A 16,432-nucleotide genomic window follows, 5' to 3' on the forward strand; every position below is an offset into this window, starting at 1 on the left:
TGACCTGTGGAGGGCAGCAAGAAGCTTCTGTTGGGTCTAGCCTGCCGAAAAACCCAAAAGAAGAAGAAGAAGAAGAAGAAGAAGAAGAAGAAGACTTGCTCTCGCCATCCTAGGAAAAAAATATAGCCACCCGTGGTGGTAGTGACAGGGATTTACCACAAAGAGAAGGATCTGGACGGAGTTGCGGAATGGTTAGTCATTTGTATTTTATGCATTTTCAAAGTGTTGTCCCATAAGTATTCGTGTGATGTGAGAGAGCCGGCTAAACTGATGCTTCTTTAAATGCTATACGAGCTAACAGTAACAAGCAAGAATAAACAAGGGCACGTTCAAACTCAGATTTTCAAACTTTTTGGATCAAACGACATGTTTAATCGAAACGCCGTGCAGCGGGATGCTGTAGGTTTTCTATCGTTAACTGGATGAGTTCACCTGCGACCCGTATACAAACTAGAGGCTGGGATACATCTCCAGGTCTGATAACAGGCAAGCCAGCCGCCAGCCCGCCACCTGTTTTCGCGATGCATGTATTTACTAGACATTACGGTACCAATGTGTTACAACGGCCTTTAAAATACAAGCAGTTTTCCGGTTTAACTGTATTTCCATCTAATTTCAGATTGCAATAAAAAGGAAACAATCAATAATCAAAGACCCATTCCACTTCAGGTGGCGCCTGATTTCAGGACATTCTGATTAAAGTCCAAAATTAAAGCCTTTTGAAAAGTTGCATAATACACTTTTTTTTTTTTTTCTAATTTCAGATTACAATAAAAAGAAAACTGTCTACAATCAAAGACTTATTCCACTGCAGGTGGACAGTGGACATCAGTATGTCCCTCAGATGATTTCAGGACATTCTGATGTATAATTTCAGAATTAAAGCCGGACGGTTTTCTTTTTATTATAATCTGATATTAAAAAACAAATAGTGGATAATGTGAAAATCAAAAGGCCTCAATTTTGAAATAATGCATCTGAATGTCTTGCAATCAGCTGAGGGACATGCTGAGGATGATACTATTCCTTGATCTGACTGTCAGTCCTGGGATTTGAACCAGCGACCTTCCAGAATCTCTAATCTCTAGGCCACAGACTGCCCTGATCCATTCAAGCCGGCCCCCTCTTTCTGCCTCGGCATCAGTCATTTTTTCTCATTAAAGAGATCAAGGCTTATTGCCAAAATCCTTCATACCAATATAGGTAATTGCATGTCTCAATAATGATGCATATTCACAATATTGCATGCTTTCAATAAGGGAATTGTCTAAGAAATAACCGCATGTAAAGCCTATGTTTGTTTACTCCTGCATCAATTAAATAAATGAAAAGTACAGACTATTTTCTTGCTTAATTAGGAACTTGAATACAAAATAAAAAAATTAACAATTTCAATTGCAATCATAGAGAAAAAAATGAAAAATTCTGTCTACATGCATGTACACAAATACAGAGTAGTCCGATTAAGAAAATAATTTGAATTAACTACACTGGATTATTCCCATAAACAGAATTCTTGGCTGCATGAGTTGTACAATGGAATGAATGAACATTTTTCACATTAATGCTGAAAATCACAACTCTATTCAGGAGTAAAATCATAACAAAGATCCAAATAATCGCTGATTAAATGTGTTGCCAACTTTTTTTTAAATCATGGATTTTGTTCGATTTAATTGACTGGTTGTTGCAGCCCTAGTTATATACGTTCATTAATAACGTTGATTTTGTTTAAATGGAGGCTCTGAGTAAATGTTTATATATATATATATATATATATATATATATATATATATATATAAATCAAGTATACTTTTTTTTTTCTAAACCAAGGACAGGCAATATATCAGCAAAAAAGCAAAAACAAACGACAAATCAAATTGCCTCAAACACTATTTAATTCGAATTACACAGCCCCCACTTTTTTTTCACGGTCTAGATAGTCCTTATCACAGTTTATTCAAACTGAGGAATGCAGGAATGCACAGAAGAGGATCTTCTTTTTGTGCATCTGAACTTAATTTCTTACAATTTGTATCTTTGATCCTCCTGTGTTTCCTAAAATGAATTGCTTTGATCAGCTAGATTGATCCTCACAAAAGAAGAAATTAACATTTAGCTGCTATTTAGGAAACATAAATAAGATCCAATTTGGAGAGGTAAAATAAAACTCTATAAATAAATGACTGAGAAGCTAATTATCTTTCCTGGGTGAGTCTGCATCATCCACAAGTCTGTGTGTGCCTTCTATTCAAACGTTAAAAGGAAATGGTACTTCAAAACCTGAATTTCTTGTCTCTGTCTTGCAGGGAATCATATCAACATCTCTGAAAGTCTGCTCATCTTTCTGAGCAAATCAGTCTCAAAAATATGGACAGTGGTGGCAGAAGTAATGGTAAGTTCTATGCCGAGAAACAAACTGTTGAGATAATTACTCACTGGAATACATTGTGCTTAAATAAGGTTTGTCTAAATTTTCGTGGAAATAAAGCTGATGTAAGCAGTCACACAGTCCTCCGCGATAATTGTGCAGTTTTTGTATGAGAGGAGTTAGACACCATTCAGACTGATGACAGATAACACTCTGCTCCAGCAACAAAGAAAATAAATTAGGTTAAATGTGGAGGTGTGATCTTCTGGGCTTTTAGCCCCTCTCCAGTGTATTTTGGAATTTTTATGATATTTCACATTTTACTGAATCACTTTCTGATAATGTTGAGGAGCAGCACTGTTTTGCCAAATATTTTTTTGCCAAATAACTTAATTTTGTGCTCAAAGTTGCAAAATGAGGGTTGTCTCCAAAAATAGGAAACTAATGTATGACTATAGTTCTACAAGTCATGCGTAATCATCCAGGCTTGTGAATTGTTTATTGTTTATTGAATGGATCCCCATTAGCTGACGCCTTGGCGACTGCTAGTCTTCCTGGGGTCCCTAAAAAGACATATAACATGACATACAAACAACATAAACAAAAACAGTACATACAAGAAAAACAATAACAAACTCAATTAATACATATATGCAATACTGTTAAAAAAATTCTACATTCATATTTACCCGACAAATGTTATACTGTAAAAATCATTAATTCAGATGTCTATAGTGTCAATATCAGCTGTATACACTTATCATTTATCATTTCATTAGAGAACATTTAAAAGGAAGAATCATCCGGCTACAGATATAGCAGAGAAAAATAAATCAAATAAGAAAACAAAATAAATTGCAACATATTAGTAACATATTAGTTGAATGTTACTGTCATAACAGAAGAAGTGAATAAAGCTAAATCTCCGCATAGCATGCTAATCGCGAATAACAGAATTTGCACATTACATGCAGACCTCTACAACGTCTTCAACTCCATAAAACACTTACTTTTCATAAGGTACAACACCATCCAGCACATACACATTGAGAATTGATATACGCTGGAAACTGTTTGAAAATTATTGGAAAATCGAACCTTGTAGCGCACTTTAAAACTCTGAAAGACAGGTAGGCTAAATAGACTTACAGATGAGATGATTCAGGGTGGAAATCCAGAATGAATTGTGTTACTGACCAGGTGTAGGCCTATCACACAATGGGGCGGAGCTCCCCTAAAAGGCGTCCTATCGGAAACAGCGCAATGCTGCAACACGGAAATAATGATATTTTGAAAAATCTTAGATCAGTCTGACTAACGCTCAGCTCACCTGAAAATTTACCAAAAATGTACATGAACTTTTTTTCAACCCTTTGCAAACCTACTCACCACACACAAACGGGTAGCTGTGACTTGCACATGAATCTTGTTTGCTTTAGGGCAACGCTTCTCTTTTGCAACAACATCTCCGCATTTTCCATGATATACCTCATTGCATTTCCTCCAAAGAAACAATAAAGTGCCAGAATGTTGATTCCAAATCGGGGGCACCTGGCTGTCAATTTAGAAATTATATGCACAGCGATAAGATAAAAAAAAGGCAGATACGCATGTGTCATGAATCTGTCAGTAATTTTGTGTAAGCACTAATTTTATGCGTAAGTAAGAACATTTCTGTAATGTTTTAACACTTATACATGACCTTTATTTTGAAATACCTGGCAATGAAAACCGGAAGTGTTACATAGATTTAGGAAGCTTAATGCCAGAACTATGGCCTTTGTCTGTGTATTTTAAAATGTAACAAAACGGCAACTGCGTGGATTTGGATTTATTGGGTAGCCAGACAGTCACAAGCATTTCTATGCACATATTAGTGTATGAGGCCCATTGTTCCTAACAGCATTCCTTGTGTGTTTTTTCCTGTTTAGGTGAGCAGGCAGAGTTGGATTCAGTGGAGGCAGAGCTGGAGTTAGTGGAGCTGCAGATCGCAGAGCTTCTGCAGAAGCAGGCTGATCTGACTACTCGTAAAAATGCACTGCTCCAACGGCTGGAGGAGGCCTGTTCTGCTGCAGAACCATCATCCTCTTCGTCATCATCTTCCTCAAAGTCCTCTGGAGCTGATCCAGTAATGAGCAAAAAGGATATGCAGCTTTATGATGGCACAGGTACTCTACATCAGCTATTCTCGACCTTGGGGTCCTTACCTCAATTGGGGTCGCAAGATGATTTCTGGGGGTCGCCAAATCATTTTGGAAGTCAGCTCTGTCTCAGCTGTGTTAAAGTGTTCATGTGTTTTAGTCTTTTTGGTCATCTAATGTGTTTTTGGGTCATTTTGTGTCTTTTTTTTTTGTCATTTTGTGTCTTTTTGGTCATTTTGTGTCTTGTTTTGGTCATTTTGTGTCTTTTCTGGTCATTTTGTGTCTTGTTTTGGTCATTTTGTGTCTTTTCTGGTCATTTTCTGTCTTGTTTTGGTCATTTTGTGTCTTTTCTGGTCATTTTCTGTCTGTTTTTGGTCATTTTGTGTCTTGTTTTGGTCATTTTGTGTCTTTTTTTTTTGGTCATTTTGTGTCTGTTTTTGGTCATTTTGTGTCTTTTTGGTCATTTTGTGTCTTTTTTGGTCTTTTTGTGTGTTTTTGGTCATTTTGTATCTGTTTTTGGTTATTTTGTGTCCTTTTTTTGGTTATTTTGTGTCTTTTTTGGTCTTTTTGTGTCATTTTGTGTCTTTTCTGACAAATCCCAAATTAGTGTAGTAACTTAGTGTAAGTTATTACTTTACAGGGAGTCTCTGGCTTGAAGCTGACTGTTACACACACAGGAGGTCAGAATGGACTTTTAAACTTATAGCAAAGGACTTGGATTAAAAGTAACAAAAAAAAAAAAATTAAAATATATATAAATGCACAGACAGATAGATGTTTTATTTGTTGTCTGCTTCATTATTTGGCCCATTGTGTCTATTGACCTGTGCTAATCTTTTGATGTTTGGTAGATTTTCCTTGGTCGATAGAAGTGGAGCAGCACCTGAAGAAGTCCTTCCATCTCTCCACATTCAGACCGCTGCAGCTGAGGGCCATAAACCTGACGCTGTCAGGCAAAGATGTGTTTCTGGTGATGCCCACAGGAAGGGGGAAAAGCCTCTGCTACCAGCTGCCTGCAGTCTGCTCCAAGGGTATATTCAGACATGTGTACAATTACCTTAAGATGATGCTATAGCATGCATGCCACTGCAGTCAGGTCACAAAACACAACACAGTGTAGAAAATGTCCTTTTTTTTTGTGAGATTATTATTTAAAAGTAGCAGATCAACTAACACAGTTGGTATACCACATGACATAAACTCCTCAACAAGAAATTGGAAATGTTATTTTGGTCAATTATTTCTCCCCTTTAATAATACTTATTGGTGTTGTATCATATATCGTTGGCTAACATGATTACTCACCTTTAAAACGAGGTACAACTTGTAAGGTTTGTGCATTCATGGAATGAGCAAGACAGCTTAATGTGTGTGTCGTGCCCAAAAAAAATGTGCAATAAAAATGTGTGATAAATAATTGATTTTTTGAGTTTATAACCTAAATTTAAGTAAGCCTACATTTTCTGGCGGCTTCAAATTCAAGGTAGATTGGACAGAAGTACCTTACCAACCTACTACATAGAAAAAGAGTTTCTACGGTAGTCTGAGTGTGCAACAAGGAAGTGAGTGTGAAAAAAAGATTTTTTTTCATGGGCTGTAAGGCTCACCATTTTTTGCAGATTTTTGATAATTTTGTGTATCTTGCGAGTACATACATGCTTATTGACTCAGTCTGTACTATTGTAATCACAGCATATTTTCTTGCGCCAGGTTTTACATTGGTTGTCAGTCCCCTGGTGTCCTTGATGGAGGATCAGAACATGTACCTATCATCCATCAATGTGCCAGCAGTCATGGTGAATGCATCCAGCAGCAAGGTAATTAGTGGCAGCCATATTCTTCTTAATTATTCAATTTCAGCTCACCTTCCAGTCTGTTGATCCCTTCTTATGCTATTCTTTGACAAAACTGCACGAACATTTAACAGTAGCTATAGTGGCGGTATAACTCTACCGTTGCATAGCAATTTTTCTCTCTTAGAAACGTACACTAGTCATGAACACAGGATTTTCTTCTTGGATTTACTTTCTTGCTCCCGCTCCAGCTTTCATACTGTGAAAAAATAAAAAAAGCTACATGTATTACATTTTTTTAGGAACATGCCAAGTCTGTCATGGCTGGAATGACAGATCCCAATGCCCCTTTCAAGCTGCTGTATGTGACTCCAGAGAAGATCGCCAAGAGTAAGCTTCTCATGTCTCGTCTTGAGAAAGCCTATAACGCAAATCTGCTGAACCGTATTGCTGTGGACGAGGTGCACTGCTGCAGCCAGTGGGGACATGACTTCAGACCAGGTGAGAGGTCTTCTTCACTGGTGAACTACTACAAGGCAACCTAAATAGGCCCATTCATATTCAATTTGAGGTTTATCTTTAAAGTTAATAAAGGTATGGCCTGATCACGGCAGCCTACATATCAAAGTATCCTTGGACAAGATAGTGAACCCCAGATTATTCCCGCTATGAATGGATTCCTGATGGTGGCAGGTGGCCCATGTAGGCTATACTCGGTCACCAGTGTAGGAGCCAATATTATGTTAAAGAAAGTTGAGATTTTTACTGTAGATTACAGCGTGTTTTATATTGGTTTTGGTTGTGTTATGACATTATTGCTTTTATTGTATAGTTGAAATTTACCACAGCACCTGAAGTAGGCGCTGCTCATGCGCATTATTGTTCCGAAGGACTTGCTAAAAGGTAAAAAGGTGGATTAGCAGAGTGCTAAGAGGTACAGGGAAAAAAGTTTTTTTGACCGTCACTTTCAGATGTTACAGTTCTTTTCAGATGTTACAGTTACTTCCTAATGTTTGCGGACCGTTGTGAAAACCAAGAGATGCTTGGAATGATGTTTGTATTAATGGAAATACCTGGATTCAGCAACGAGAAATAAACCAACGAAACTACGAACTGACTCCGGTGGTTTGTGTGTAATTAAGGAACACAAAACAGTAACATATGAGCTGTACCAGCCTACTGCTAATAAATTGAGTGGCTTTCGAATTAAGATCTACGCTTGCCACTACAACCAGTATGAATGAGTGTGTGAATGGGTTTGTGAGCGATTTCTGTCAGTTGCAAAACGCTATGCAAGTGCAGTCTATTTACCATTAATTTGTATATGTGGCAGATTATAAACTGCTCGGCATCCTGAAGAGGCAGTTCCCCAAAGTGCCGCTGCTCGGGCTCACAGCCACTGCAACCAGCCATGTCCTCAAGGACTGTGAGAAGATCCTGTGTGTGCCACAGCCAATCACACTCTCTGCATCCTTCAACCGAACCAACCTTTACTATGAGGTGATAACCATGGCAACAGCATCTGTCTCACACATTAAACTCAAGCACGTTTTGACATGCACTACAGGCACCTGCTTACACACCCCTCAGACCCTTTAATATCATCCACACTGCCTTGCATCAATTTGCAAAACATAAAAGACCACACTGGTGTTTTTGAATGTTTAGTCCAGACCTGGGCATTGGGCGGCCCGCGGGCCACATCCGGCCCGTTGGCTGTCCTCGTCGGGCCCGCATGAGGTTACCCAGAAATTAGAAATCAATACAACCGCAGTACTTTTATTTTGAAGGCGGTTTACGTACCCCCCTGCAAAAACTCGACTCTTTAACTGATTGTTTACAAGATTTATTTAAAATCGTAGCTCATAGACTCCATGAACGTAAAAATTAAAGAAATTCCTTGGTCACCTTGTGAATCCACCGTAAGAGCTAACAAACATTAGCATTAGCACTTGAGCAAACAAGCACTTTTACTATAGTTAAGACAACAAATATAGCCACTAATAAATATGACAGAAGAAAATAAACTTTAACAAACCTTGTTCCCCTGTCAACCAACCACTATAGAAACCTTTTTCATACTTTATATCAACTTTATATGAATTACGACGCACTCGTTATTATTTACCGTTCGTTTTTAATTTTTACCGGGCTACCTGTTATTTCCTGTCACTACCTTTCAAAATGAAAGCACCCGTTTCACACTGGATGGCGCCTTTTCAAAATAAAAGCATCACAACATTGTAAAACACCTAGAAAATTTACAAACATGAAAAAACAAGCTCTATAATACAAATACACCAATAGGAACCTTGCTAAAGGTCATTTACAGTTATAAATGGAAAAGTGATATAGTGATTGGAGTATTTACTACATTTTACTGCTATATTTGATTTACTCCACATTAACAGTCTTATCATAACATGTATTCCTATCAGTAGCAGCTCAAAACCAGATAATTTAATATATTTTATAAAGCGATTAAATTAATATTAGCATTAGTTCCGAGTTTTGGTCCGGCCCCCGCAACCTTCATGGTATTCGTCATGTGGCCCCTTGGGAAAATTAATTGCCCACCCCTGGTTTAGTCTATTAGAAACAATACTGTTCTCTATAAATACTCTTTGGAAAAGACCCTATCCCTTTCAAACTTGACAAATTCAACAACTCAGTGTCACACCTCTTAAGGAAATGTTACATTAACACTAACAGTCTGCTTGTTTCCCAGGTTCGTATTAAAGACTCTTGCTATGATGCATCAATCAGTGACATTGCCTGTCTGATAAAGAACAGATACAAGGATCGTTCAGGTACTGCAGCAAACAGGACTGAATAAACCCAAAAAATAAAAGTTAATTAATCACATTGAAGCTAAAGATATGACTGAATAGAGTATTTGTGAAGTGTATATTCACCGGACATATTTTTTATGCTACAGGGATTGTGTACGTGTTCTCTCAGAAGGATGCAGAGGCAGTGTCCTCTGAACTCAAAAAGAGAGGGATCCTGGCTTATCCCTACCATGCTCACATGGACCCTGAGGATAAGTCCCGCATCCACACCAGCTGGTCTTCTAACAAAATCCAGGTATTTGTAACACCTACTGGTAATAGCTCTTTGAAATTTGATTTAACAATCAAAATACTTTTTATTTAGCCAATAAAAAGTCCACAAAGTGAAAAATGTCTTAAGACAAGGTCTGTTTTATATAGTGGGAATTCATGCTTTATTAACCCTTTATCAGGCGAAGAACTATATTTGGTAACTTCAGCGGATATCCAAAATAAAAATATTTCGAGAAAAAAGTTGCAAATTTACTAGATTAAAGTGGCAGATCTACAAGAAAAAAAAGTCGCAGATTTAAGAGATTTCAAAGTGGCAAATCTGCGCGAAAAAAGTCGCAGATTTACGAGATTTAATGTGGCAAATCTACAAGAAAAAAAGTCGCAGATTTAAGAGATTTAAAGTGGCAAATCTGCGTGGAAAAAAGTCACCGATTTACGAGAAAGAAGTGGGGGAAAAAAGTAACTTTTTTCTCAGATTCACCACTTTAAATCTCATGAATCTGCAACTTTTTTCGCAGAAATTTGCCACTTTATATCTCGTAAATCTGCAACTTTTTTTGCACAAATTTGCCACTTTAAATCTCTTAAATCTGCAACTTTTTTTCTTGTAGATTTGCCACTTTAATCTAGTAAATTTGCGACTTTTTTTTGGACCCCATTTTGATGTCCACTGAAGTTTCCAAATATAGTTCTTCGCCTGATAAAGGGTTAATTTAATGCATCTCTTCATTTTCATTTTCCATTTTCTTCAATTAATGTTTCTGTAATTTTATTGTTTCTGTTCTACATAGCAATGCATCATTTCTGTAGTAGGGTCTGAAAAAGGCATGACACAGTACGATGATGTTATCCTATAGGTGGTGGTAGCCACAGTGGCATTTGGCATGGGCATCGACAAGCCTGATGTAAGGTTTGTTATCCACCACACCATCAGTAAGTCCATCGAGAACTACTACCAAGAGAGTGGACGTGCAGGTAGACACTGTTTCAGTTCTATCAGGACAGAGTACTAGTTGATACAGCGCTTGTTCTTTTGGATATATATCTCAATAAAATCCCTCTGTCTGTGTGTCTCCAGGTCGAGACGACTGTCAGGCGGACTGCATCATCTACTTTGGCTTTTCTGATATTTTCAGGATTAGCACCATGGTGGTAATGGAGAACACCGGTCAACAGAAGCTGCTGCAAATGGTCGACTACTGCCAGAATGTTGACAGGTAACACACACATACACATAACCCCAGTTCTGGCCTCTCTGCACTGGCTTCCTGTCCGTTTCAGAATTGATTTTAAGATCCTGATGTTTGTTTTAAAAAAATATATATATATACACTACCGGTCAAAAGTTTTAGAGCACACCAACTTTTCCAGAATTTAATTGAAAATGATGTAGTTTAATGTCTCAGTGTACTCTAAATTAATGCACATTTGCAACATTTAAAATTCTTAATTGAGCATGATAGTGTTTTGAAAGTAAAAAAAAAAAGATTCAAAATCACATATTATGTTGGACTAAAGGACTAAAAAAAAGACACAAAATGACAAAAAAAGACACCAAAAGACACAAAATGACTAAAAAAAGACACAAAATTACTTACAAAGACATGAAAAGAATTCAAAAATGGACAAAATAGCCCAAGACTCCATAGAGTTAAGTTGTTAACCCATTTCTTGTTCCCTGAAAAAGGCCTACTTGTATAATTCTGAAATGTACATTATTTTTCAGTTTTGGTTAAGCTTACCTTTTTTATTTACCTCTGGCAGTTCACCACTTACCTTTGTACCCTTTCAAGCTGTTCATTTGACTTGAACTGCTTGAATTTCAATAAAAAACTGGAAAAATTGGGGTGTTCTAAAACTTTTGACCGGTAGTGTATATATATTTTTATCTAACCTTTATTTAACCAGGTCGGTCCCACTGAGACACAAAGACCTCTTTTTCAGGGGAAGCCTGGCCAAGATAGCAGCAGGGTTAAAAGTTACAACAATAAGACAGACAGTGCATCATGACAAGAACAGACAATAAAACATGGACCTACAGTAAAATACAAGCAAGCCAGACAACACAGTAAGATTGGCATGGACAGCACAAGATCATGACATCATAAAAAACAAGTGCAAAGGCGATACGAGTCTGCTTCCAGATCTCTCAAGAGTTTTTTAAAGGATGTGACCGTAATAAGGTCCTGCAGATTGAGGCTGCTCTGGAGCAGATTCCAGGATGAGGGAGCCCGATACATAAAAGCCTGTTTACCGAGTACGGTGCAGACTTTGGGAACAGTCAACCGGTATGTGTCATTTAAACGGATTAGCTCCAGCGTATTTGGCTGAACTCACACAGGTTCACAGACCGACCAGAGCTCTGAGGTCTGCTAATGTTTCCTACCTAGATGTGCCTAAATGCTAAAAACAAAAGGCGATCGCTCTTTTGCAGTGGCTGCCCCGAAGCTGTGGAACAGTTTACCGCTGCATATTCAGTCGTCAAAGACTTTTGACATTTTTAAATCTTCTTTTAAGACTCATTTTTTTCTCCCAGGCTTTCAAACCTGCGTGAGGAGAAAGTTGTTTCTGTGTGTTGTATTGTACATCTCATCTCATATATTATTAGATGAAATTGTCTTTTATTTTTATTTTGTGAGTTTATTGTTATTCATTTATGTATCTTGTATTGGATTGGATTTTTTGTTGTTATTCAGTTATGTAAAGCACTTTGGTCAACCTTGGTTGTATATAAGGTGCTCTAGAAATAAACGTGACCTTGACACACACACACACATTCTCACTTCTTCATATGAATACGTGTAAATGATACCTTATACACCACAAATTAAATGTCTAATTGGTCTCATGTTTGATGTGTAAAGGTGTAGACGCTCTCTCATGGCTGTTCATTTTGACGAGGTGTGGGACGATGAAGGATGCAACAAGATGTGTGATACTTGCCGCCATGCGAAAGGTGTGTATCGTATATTTTTAGAATTCAAGGGTGCGTGTGTCTTAGAGATGTGAAAGGCCTTTATTCTCTAAATTTTAGTTAATAATCATCTTATCTCTATACCTCCAGACTACACCAATGTGGACATTACCCAGCATGCCAAGCAGGTGGTGCAGATAGTGGAGCTAGCAACATCAATGAATGAGAATGTGACTCCTCTAAAGCTGGTTGAGACATGGATGGGCAAAGGCCCAGCCAAGCGCAGGAAAATGATCCAGACCACCACATTGTGTCGGCTGCAGGCTGAAGCTGTGATATTGCGGCTGCTGCTGCAGGGATACATTAGGTGAGTTGTCATGTTCTATTTTTTTTTTTTTTTATTTCTATTGTTTTTATTTTTACATTATTGATTTTTTTTCAAATTTGTTTCTAGTTGGGATAACAAAATTTGCGTTGACAAGACTCATCGACCTATTCTCCCCATAAAACCTATAAGTTACGCCAAGAAATCTCAACAGGCTGCAGTATAGGACATAAACCCCGACCCTTCCATGTTAGCTGAACTAAAAATTCAAAATTCATGTCAAATACATTTTTCCCCAGCGATGGTTTCTGTCATTTAAGGTAGTTCTTATCACACTAATGTATGTTTCACTAGAATTCGTTCTTTAAAAAGACAAGTACAAAAGTTTTGTTCTCCTAATCATTCAGTACTTAACCAGAGATATGAATGAAGAATGGCCATACGTGAATAAGCCAGTGAGCCAAGATTTAAGTAAACACAAAAAATACTTGAATAAGTAAGATTACTATGAAAACTAACCTTATGCCTCTTCGGGGGGTGCTAAAACATGAAACATTGAACTCCTTGACGTTATCTTGATTTAGTTTTACGATCAACAGAAAGTCTCTTTTTGTCCTCTCGAAATAAAGGTGTCCATTATTAAAACAGGCCAAAGACTTTTGCACAGTACTATATTTATATTTATTTTGTTTTGCCCATGTATGCATGTTTTTATCTTTATGCATACCCGAGTATGTATATAAACATAGCCATTAATCAATTAATTGATCATTAACATTATAGATGCTCGAGGTTTCTTCCAAATGCCCATCCCTAGTATATAATATATTCATTTTATATAGATGTTTTCCTAAAAAAACTCAGCTATGTTAAACATATAATGAAGCAAATATGCTGGTAGTTTGGGGTTGTATGATAGTATTTCGCCAATTGGTCATTCATCTGTACAGTTAGTGTAACAAATTCCGCAAATGTAAGAGTCTTCCATAATTTATTACACAAACTTAATCTGGACATTCAGGACCCGTTGCTTTCATTCACACAGGACATGTGCCCTACATGTTAATATTGGGTATATCGGTTACTAGGTGATTGGGCTACTCCTAGTAGTTGTATTGTAAGTAATCACAATAATATGATGTTGTTAAGAAAACGTTTTGGGACAGTTCAAAATCTGTCTGACAGAGGTGTGTTATTTTGTCTGCTATCTTCAGAGAGGATTTCAGCTTCACTCCATACACAACCTATTTCTACGTAAAGCTGGGCCGGAAAGCTCCTCTGTTGAAGAACCAGACTCACACACTTCACATGAAGATGAGGACAACAGGGACTACATCTGCTCTGGTGAGTAAATGCTTTGGACAATGATGTATCACATAACAATGAAACAGATTGTCGTATCTATTATAACACAACTAGAAAATTTTATATTACTATTAATATTTCCCATTGAGAATCTTCTTGTTAATCATCCATGGGCCACCTGGCACCCTAATTGTGGGCCAAATTGGTTTCCTGGGCCACAACTTGAGTATAATCACTGATCTATTGTCTGCTAAAGTAAAGATGTTTTACTTTTTTAAGCAGGCATAAACCTAAACTATATCAAAAGAGGGGAGGACAAAATGCCGTCCTGCTAAATTCTACGACGATTAACCCTTTATCAGGCAAAGAACTATATTTGGTAACTTCAGGTAATATTTCGAGAAAAAAGTTGCAAATTTACTAGATTAAAGTGGCAAATCTACAAGAAAAAAAGTTGCAGATTTAAGAGATTTAAAGTGGCAAATATGTGTGAAAAAAGTCACAGATTTACGAGAAAAAAGTGGAAAAAGAATACACTGCTTTTTTGTGTAACATCATGGGAAAGTCAAAAGAAATCAGCCAAGATATCAGGAAGAGAATTGTAGACTTGCGCAAGTCTGGTTCATCCTTGGGTGCAATTTCCAGATGCCTGAAGGTTCCACATTCATCTGTTCAAATAATATTACCCAAGTATAAACACCATGGGAATGTCCAGCCATCATAGCGGTCAGGAAGGAGATGGGCTCTGTGTCCCAGAGATGAACGTGCTTTGGTCCAAAATGTGCATATCAACCCAAGAACAAAAGCAAAAGACCTTGTGAAGATGCTGGCTGAAGCTGGTAAAAGTGTGTCATTATCCACAGTGAAACGAGTCCTGAGACATGGACTGAAAGGCCACTCTGCCAGGAAGAAGCCATTACTCCAAAAGAAACATAAAACAGCCAGATTACAGTTTTGTCAGACCACAGGACATGTCTTCAGAAATGTAGGTCTTTGCCCCTGTCAGCTAAAAAATGTTTTTTGATGACCCACAGGTAAAAGCTGTGTCTGGCAAGGGCAAAGCTAAAACGGGAAAGAGATCAGTTCAAACTGTCGGTGACGCCGCGGCTTCCAAGAAAGTCAAGACAGATCACTCCGAACCCGCCGAGAAGACGAGCTGACAAAGTACAGTCATTCATTCTCTTCACTACTGTTTCTCTCACATGTTTACTTCATGCTTCAGATTTGGATCAGATAGTCTGAGTGCTGACTATTTTTTATTAGTAAACACTGATGATCTGTTTTTATGTAATTTAAAATGCTTTTATAAGTTGTAAAATAATATGATATCATGTAATTGCTCATAACCAGAAGGCTTGGTGATGAAAGGGCACTATTAACAACTCAGCTTCTTTATTGATCTTGGTGACTCTAATTGCAAGAAAATGGGCAGTCGACTAATCTGTTATCCATACGCTCTTCTTAAAGAGGGAGTCACTAGCCAGCTTGCTTGATGAAACATTGTGCAGCTGCATTTTGAACTCATACATACTGGAGTATCGCTCTGTCTGTAATTTTCCATTAGTTCATAGCATAGTAATTACCTATAGTTTACAGATGCTGCTTTTTTACAAAGAGGGACACATTCACATGATTAGAAATATTAACATATTTACTGCACATGAGAACTGCAAATCAAGACTAGATAAAGTTCAGAAAAGAAGCTGTTGAATCACAGATTATTCTTTATACTGGGGCTGTGCCTGACATAATTCTTTGGTATTATCTACTACATTCTGAATGCATAGAGGGTAAAAAAATAGCTATATTCTTGATATATTTTTGCTTATCTGTCGCTTTACCTATTTTAATAGCATGTTACTGTAACAGGACAGTAAGTAATGGCTTTCATAGTGACTTATTGAACTGGCATCACTTTTCTATTGTAGTTAACTAACACTAGGTTGTCACATGGTTACAGGACACATCAGCCAAGGAGGAGGAGACTGATATGACATCTAAACCCATCGTCATGGACAACAGCTGCCCCACACAACCCAAACAGAAGCTGTTAAAAGTGCAGAGGAACCTGTCGGACAAACATGTTAATGACCAGAGAGAGAAAAAAAACAGCTGACAGACAGACCTGAAGAGGAGGACAATAAAAATTATCTCTTTGACTGCAGCCAAGAGCTCTGTTATCTGAGGAAATATTATAGAGGAGAATAAATTATGTTTTCAATGAATATGTGGGGCAGCCATCAGAGCCAGGAGTACTGGCCTGTATCTTGGAGCCTATGAGGAGTCTCTATCCGCCCCAAAGGGGGACCATTGTCCAGATGGCCTGCAGTTAGTGGGAGGAGGAAGCTGGTTCACCAGAGATTTCATGGTTTAAAGTTAAGTCAGCTCCTATGACTTTTATAAATCAAGAAACATTTGCAGCTACTGTTAAACTGTATTTAACATTGTTTTTCCTGGTGTCACAGTCAAATAAGCCACTATTCTCCTGGTGGTAATGTCACAGATCTTACCTGGGAAC

The 16,432-nt window shown here is 37.7% G+C and overlaps 1 protein-coding gene across 2 annotated transcripts; it reads left to right on the forward strand.

The window, feature by feature from the left end:
• Nucleotides 1–78: 78 nt before the first annotated feature.
• recql (RecQ helicase-like) lies at nucleotides 79–16,025 on the forward strand. 2 transcript variants are annotated; one of them, XM_059326402.1, is made up of 16 exons: nucleotides 79–191; nucleotides 2,310–2,395; nucleotides 4,303–4,539; nucleotides 5,364–5,543; nucleotides 6,223–6,329; nucleotides 6,608–6,806; nucleotides 7,639–7,805; nucleotides 9,034–9,115; nucleotides 9,244–9,392; nucleotides 10,228–10,345; nucleotides 10,449–10,587; nucleotides 12,235–12,326; nucleotides 12,435–12,651; nucleotides 13,824–13,953; nucleotides 14,949–15,078; nucleotides 15,875–16,025. In XM_059326402.1, the coding sequence occupies exons 2-15, from the start codon at nucleotides 2,371–2,373 to the stop codon at nucleotides 15,072–15,074; spliced, it is 1,968 nt and encodes a 655-aa protein (XP_059182385.1). In that variant the 5' UTR covers nucleotides 79–191; nucleotides 2,310–2,370; the 3' UTR covers nucleotides 15,075–15,078; nucleotides 15,875–16,025. The 2 variants fall into 2 exon arrangements, with proteins under 2 accessions (XP_059182385.1, XP_059182386.1); XM_059326403.1 differs by lacking the exon at nucleotides 79–191 and adding an exon at nucleotides 942–1,203.
• Nucleotides 16,026–16,432: the final 407 nt, after the last annotated feature.

Source organism: Centropristis striata, chromosome 22 (assembly GCF_030273125.1).
Source record: "Centropristis striata isolate RG_2023a ecotype Rhode Island chromosome 22, C.striata_1.0, whole genome shotgun sequence".
In the NCBI taxonomy this organism is placed as follows: domain Eukaryota; kingdom Metazoa; phylum Chordata; class Actinopteri; order Perciformes; family Serranidae; genus Centropristis; species Centropristis striata.

Bases quoted from the DNA above. Each gene is read 5' to 3' on its own strand.
- recql (XM_059326402.1), top strand. From the start codon at position 2,371: ATGGACAGTGGTGGCAGAAGTAATG. The intron at 5,544-6,222 runs GTATATTCAGAC...TTCTTGCGCCAG, and splicing joins GCCTGCAGTCTGCTCCAAGG to GTTTTACATTGGTTGTCAGT. The intron at 10,588-12,234 runs GTAACACACACA...TGATGTGTAAAG, and splicing joins TACTGCCAGAATGTTGACAG to GTGTAGACGCTCTCTCATGG.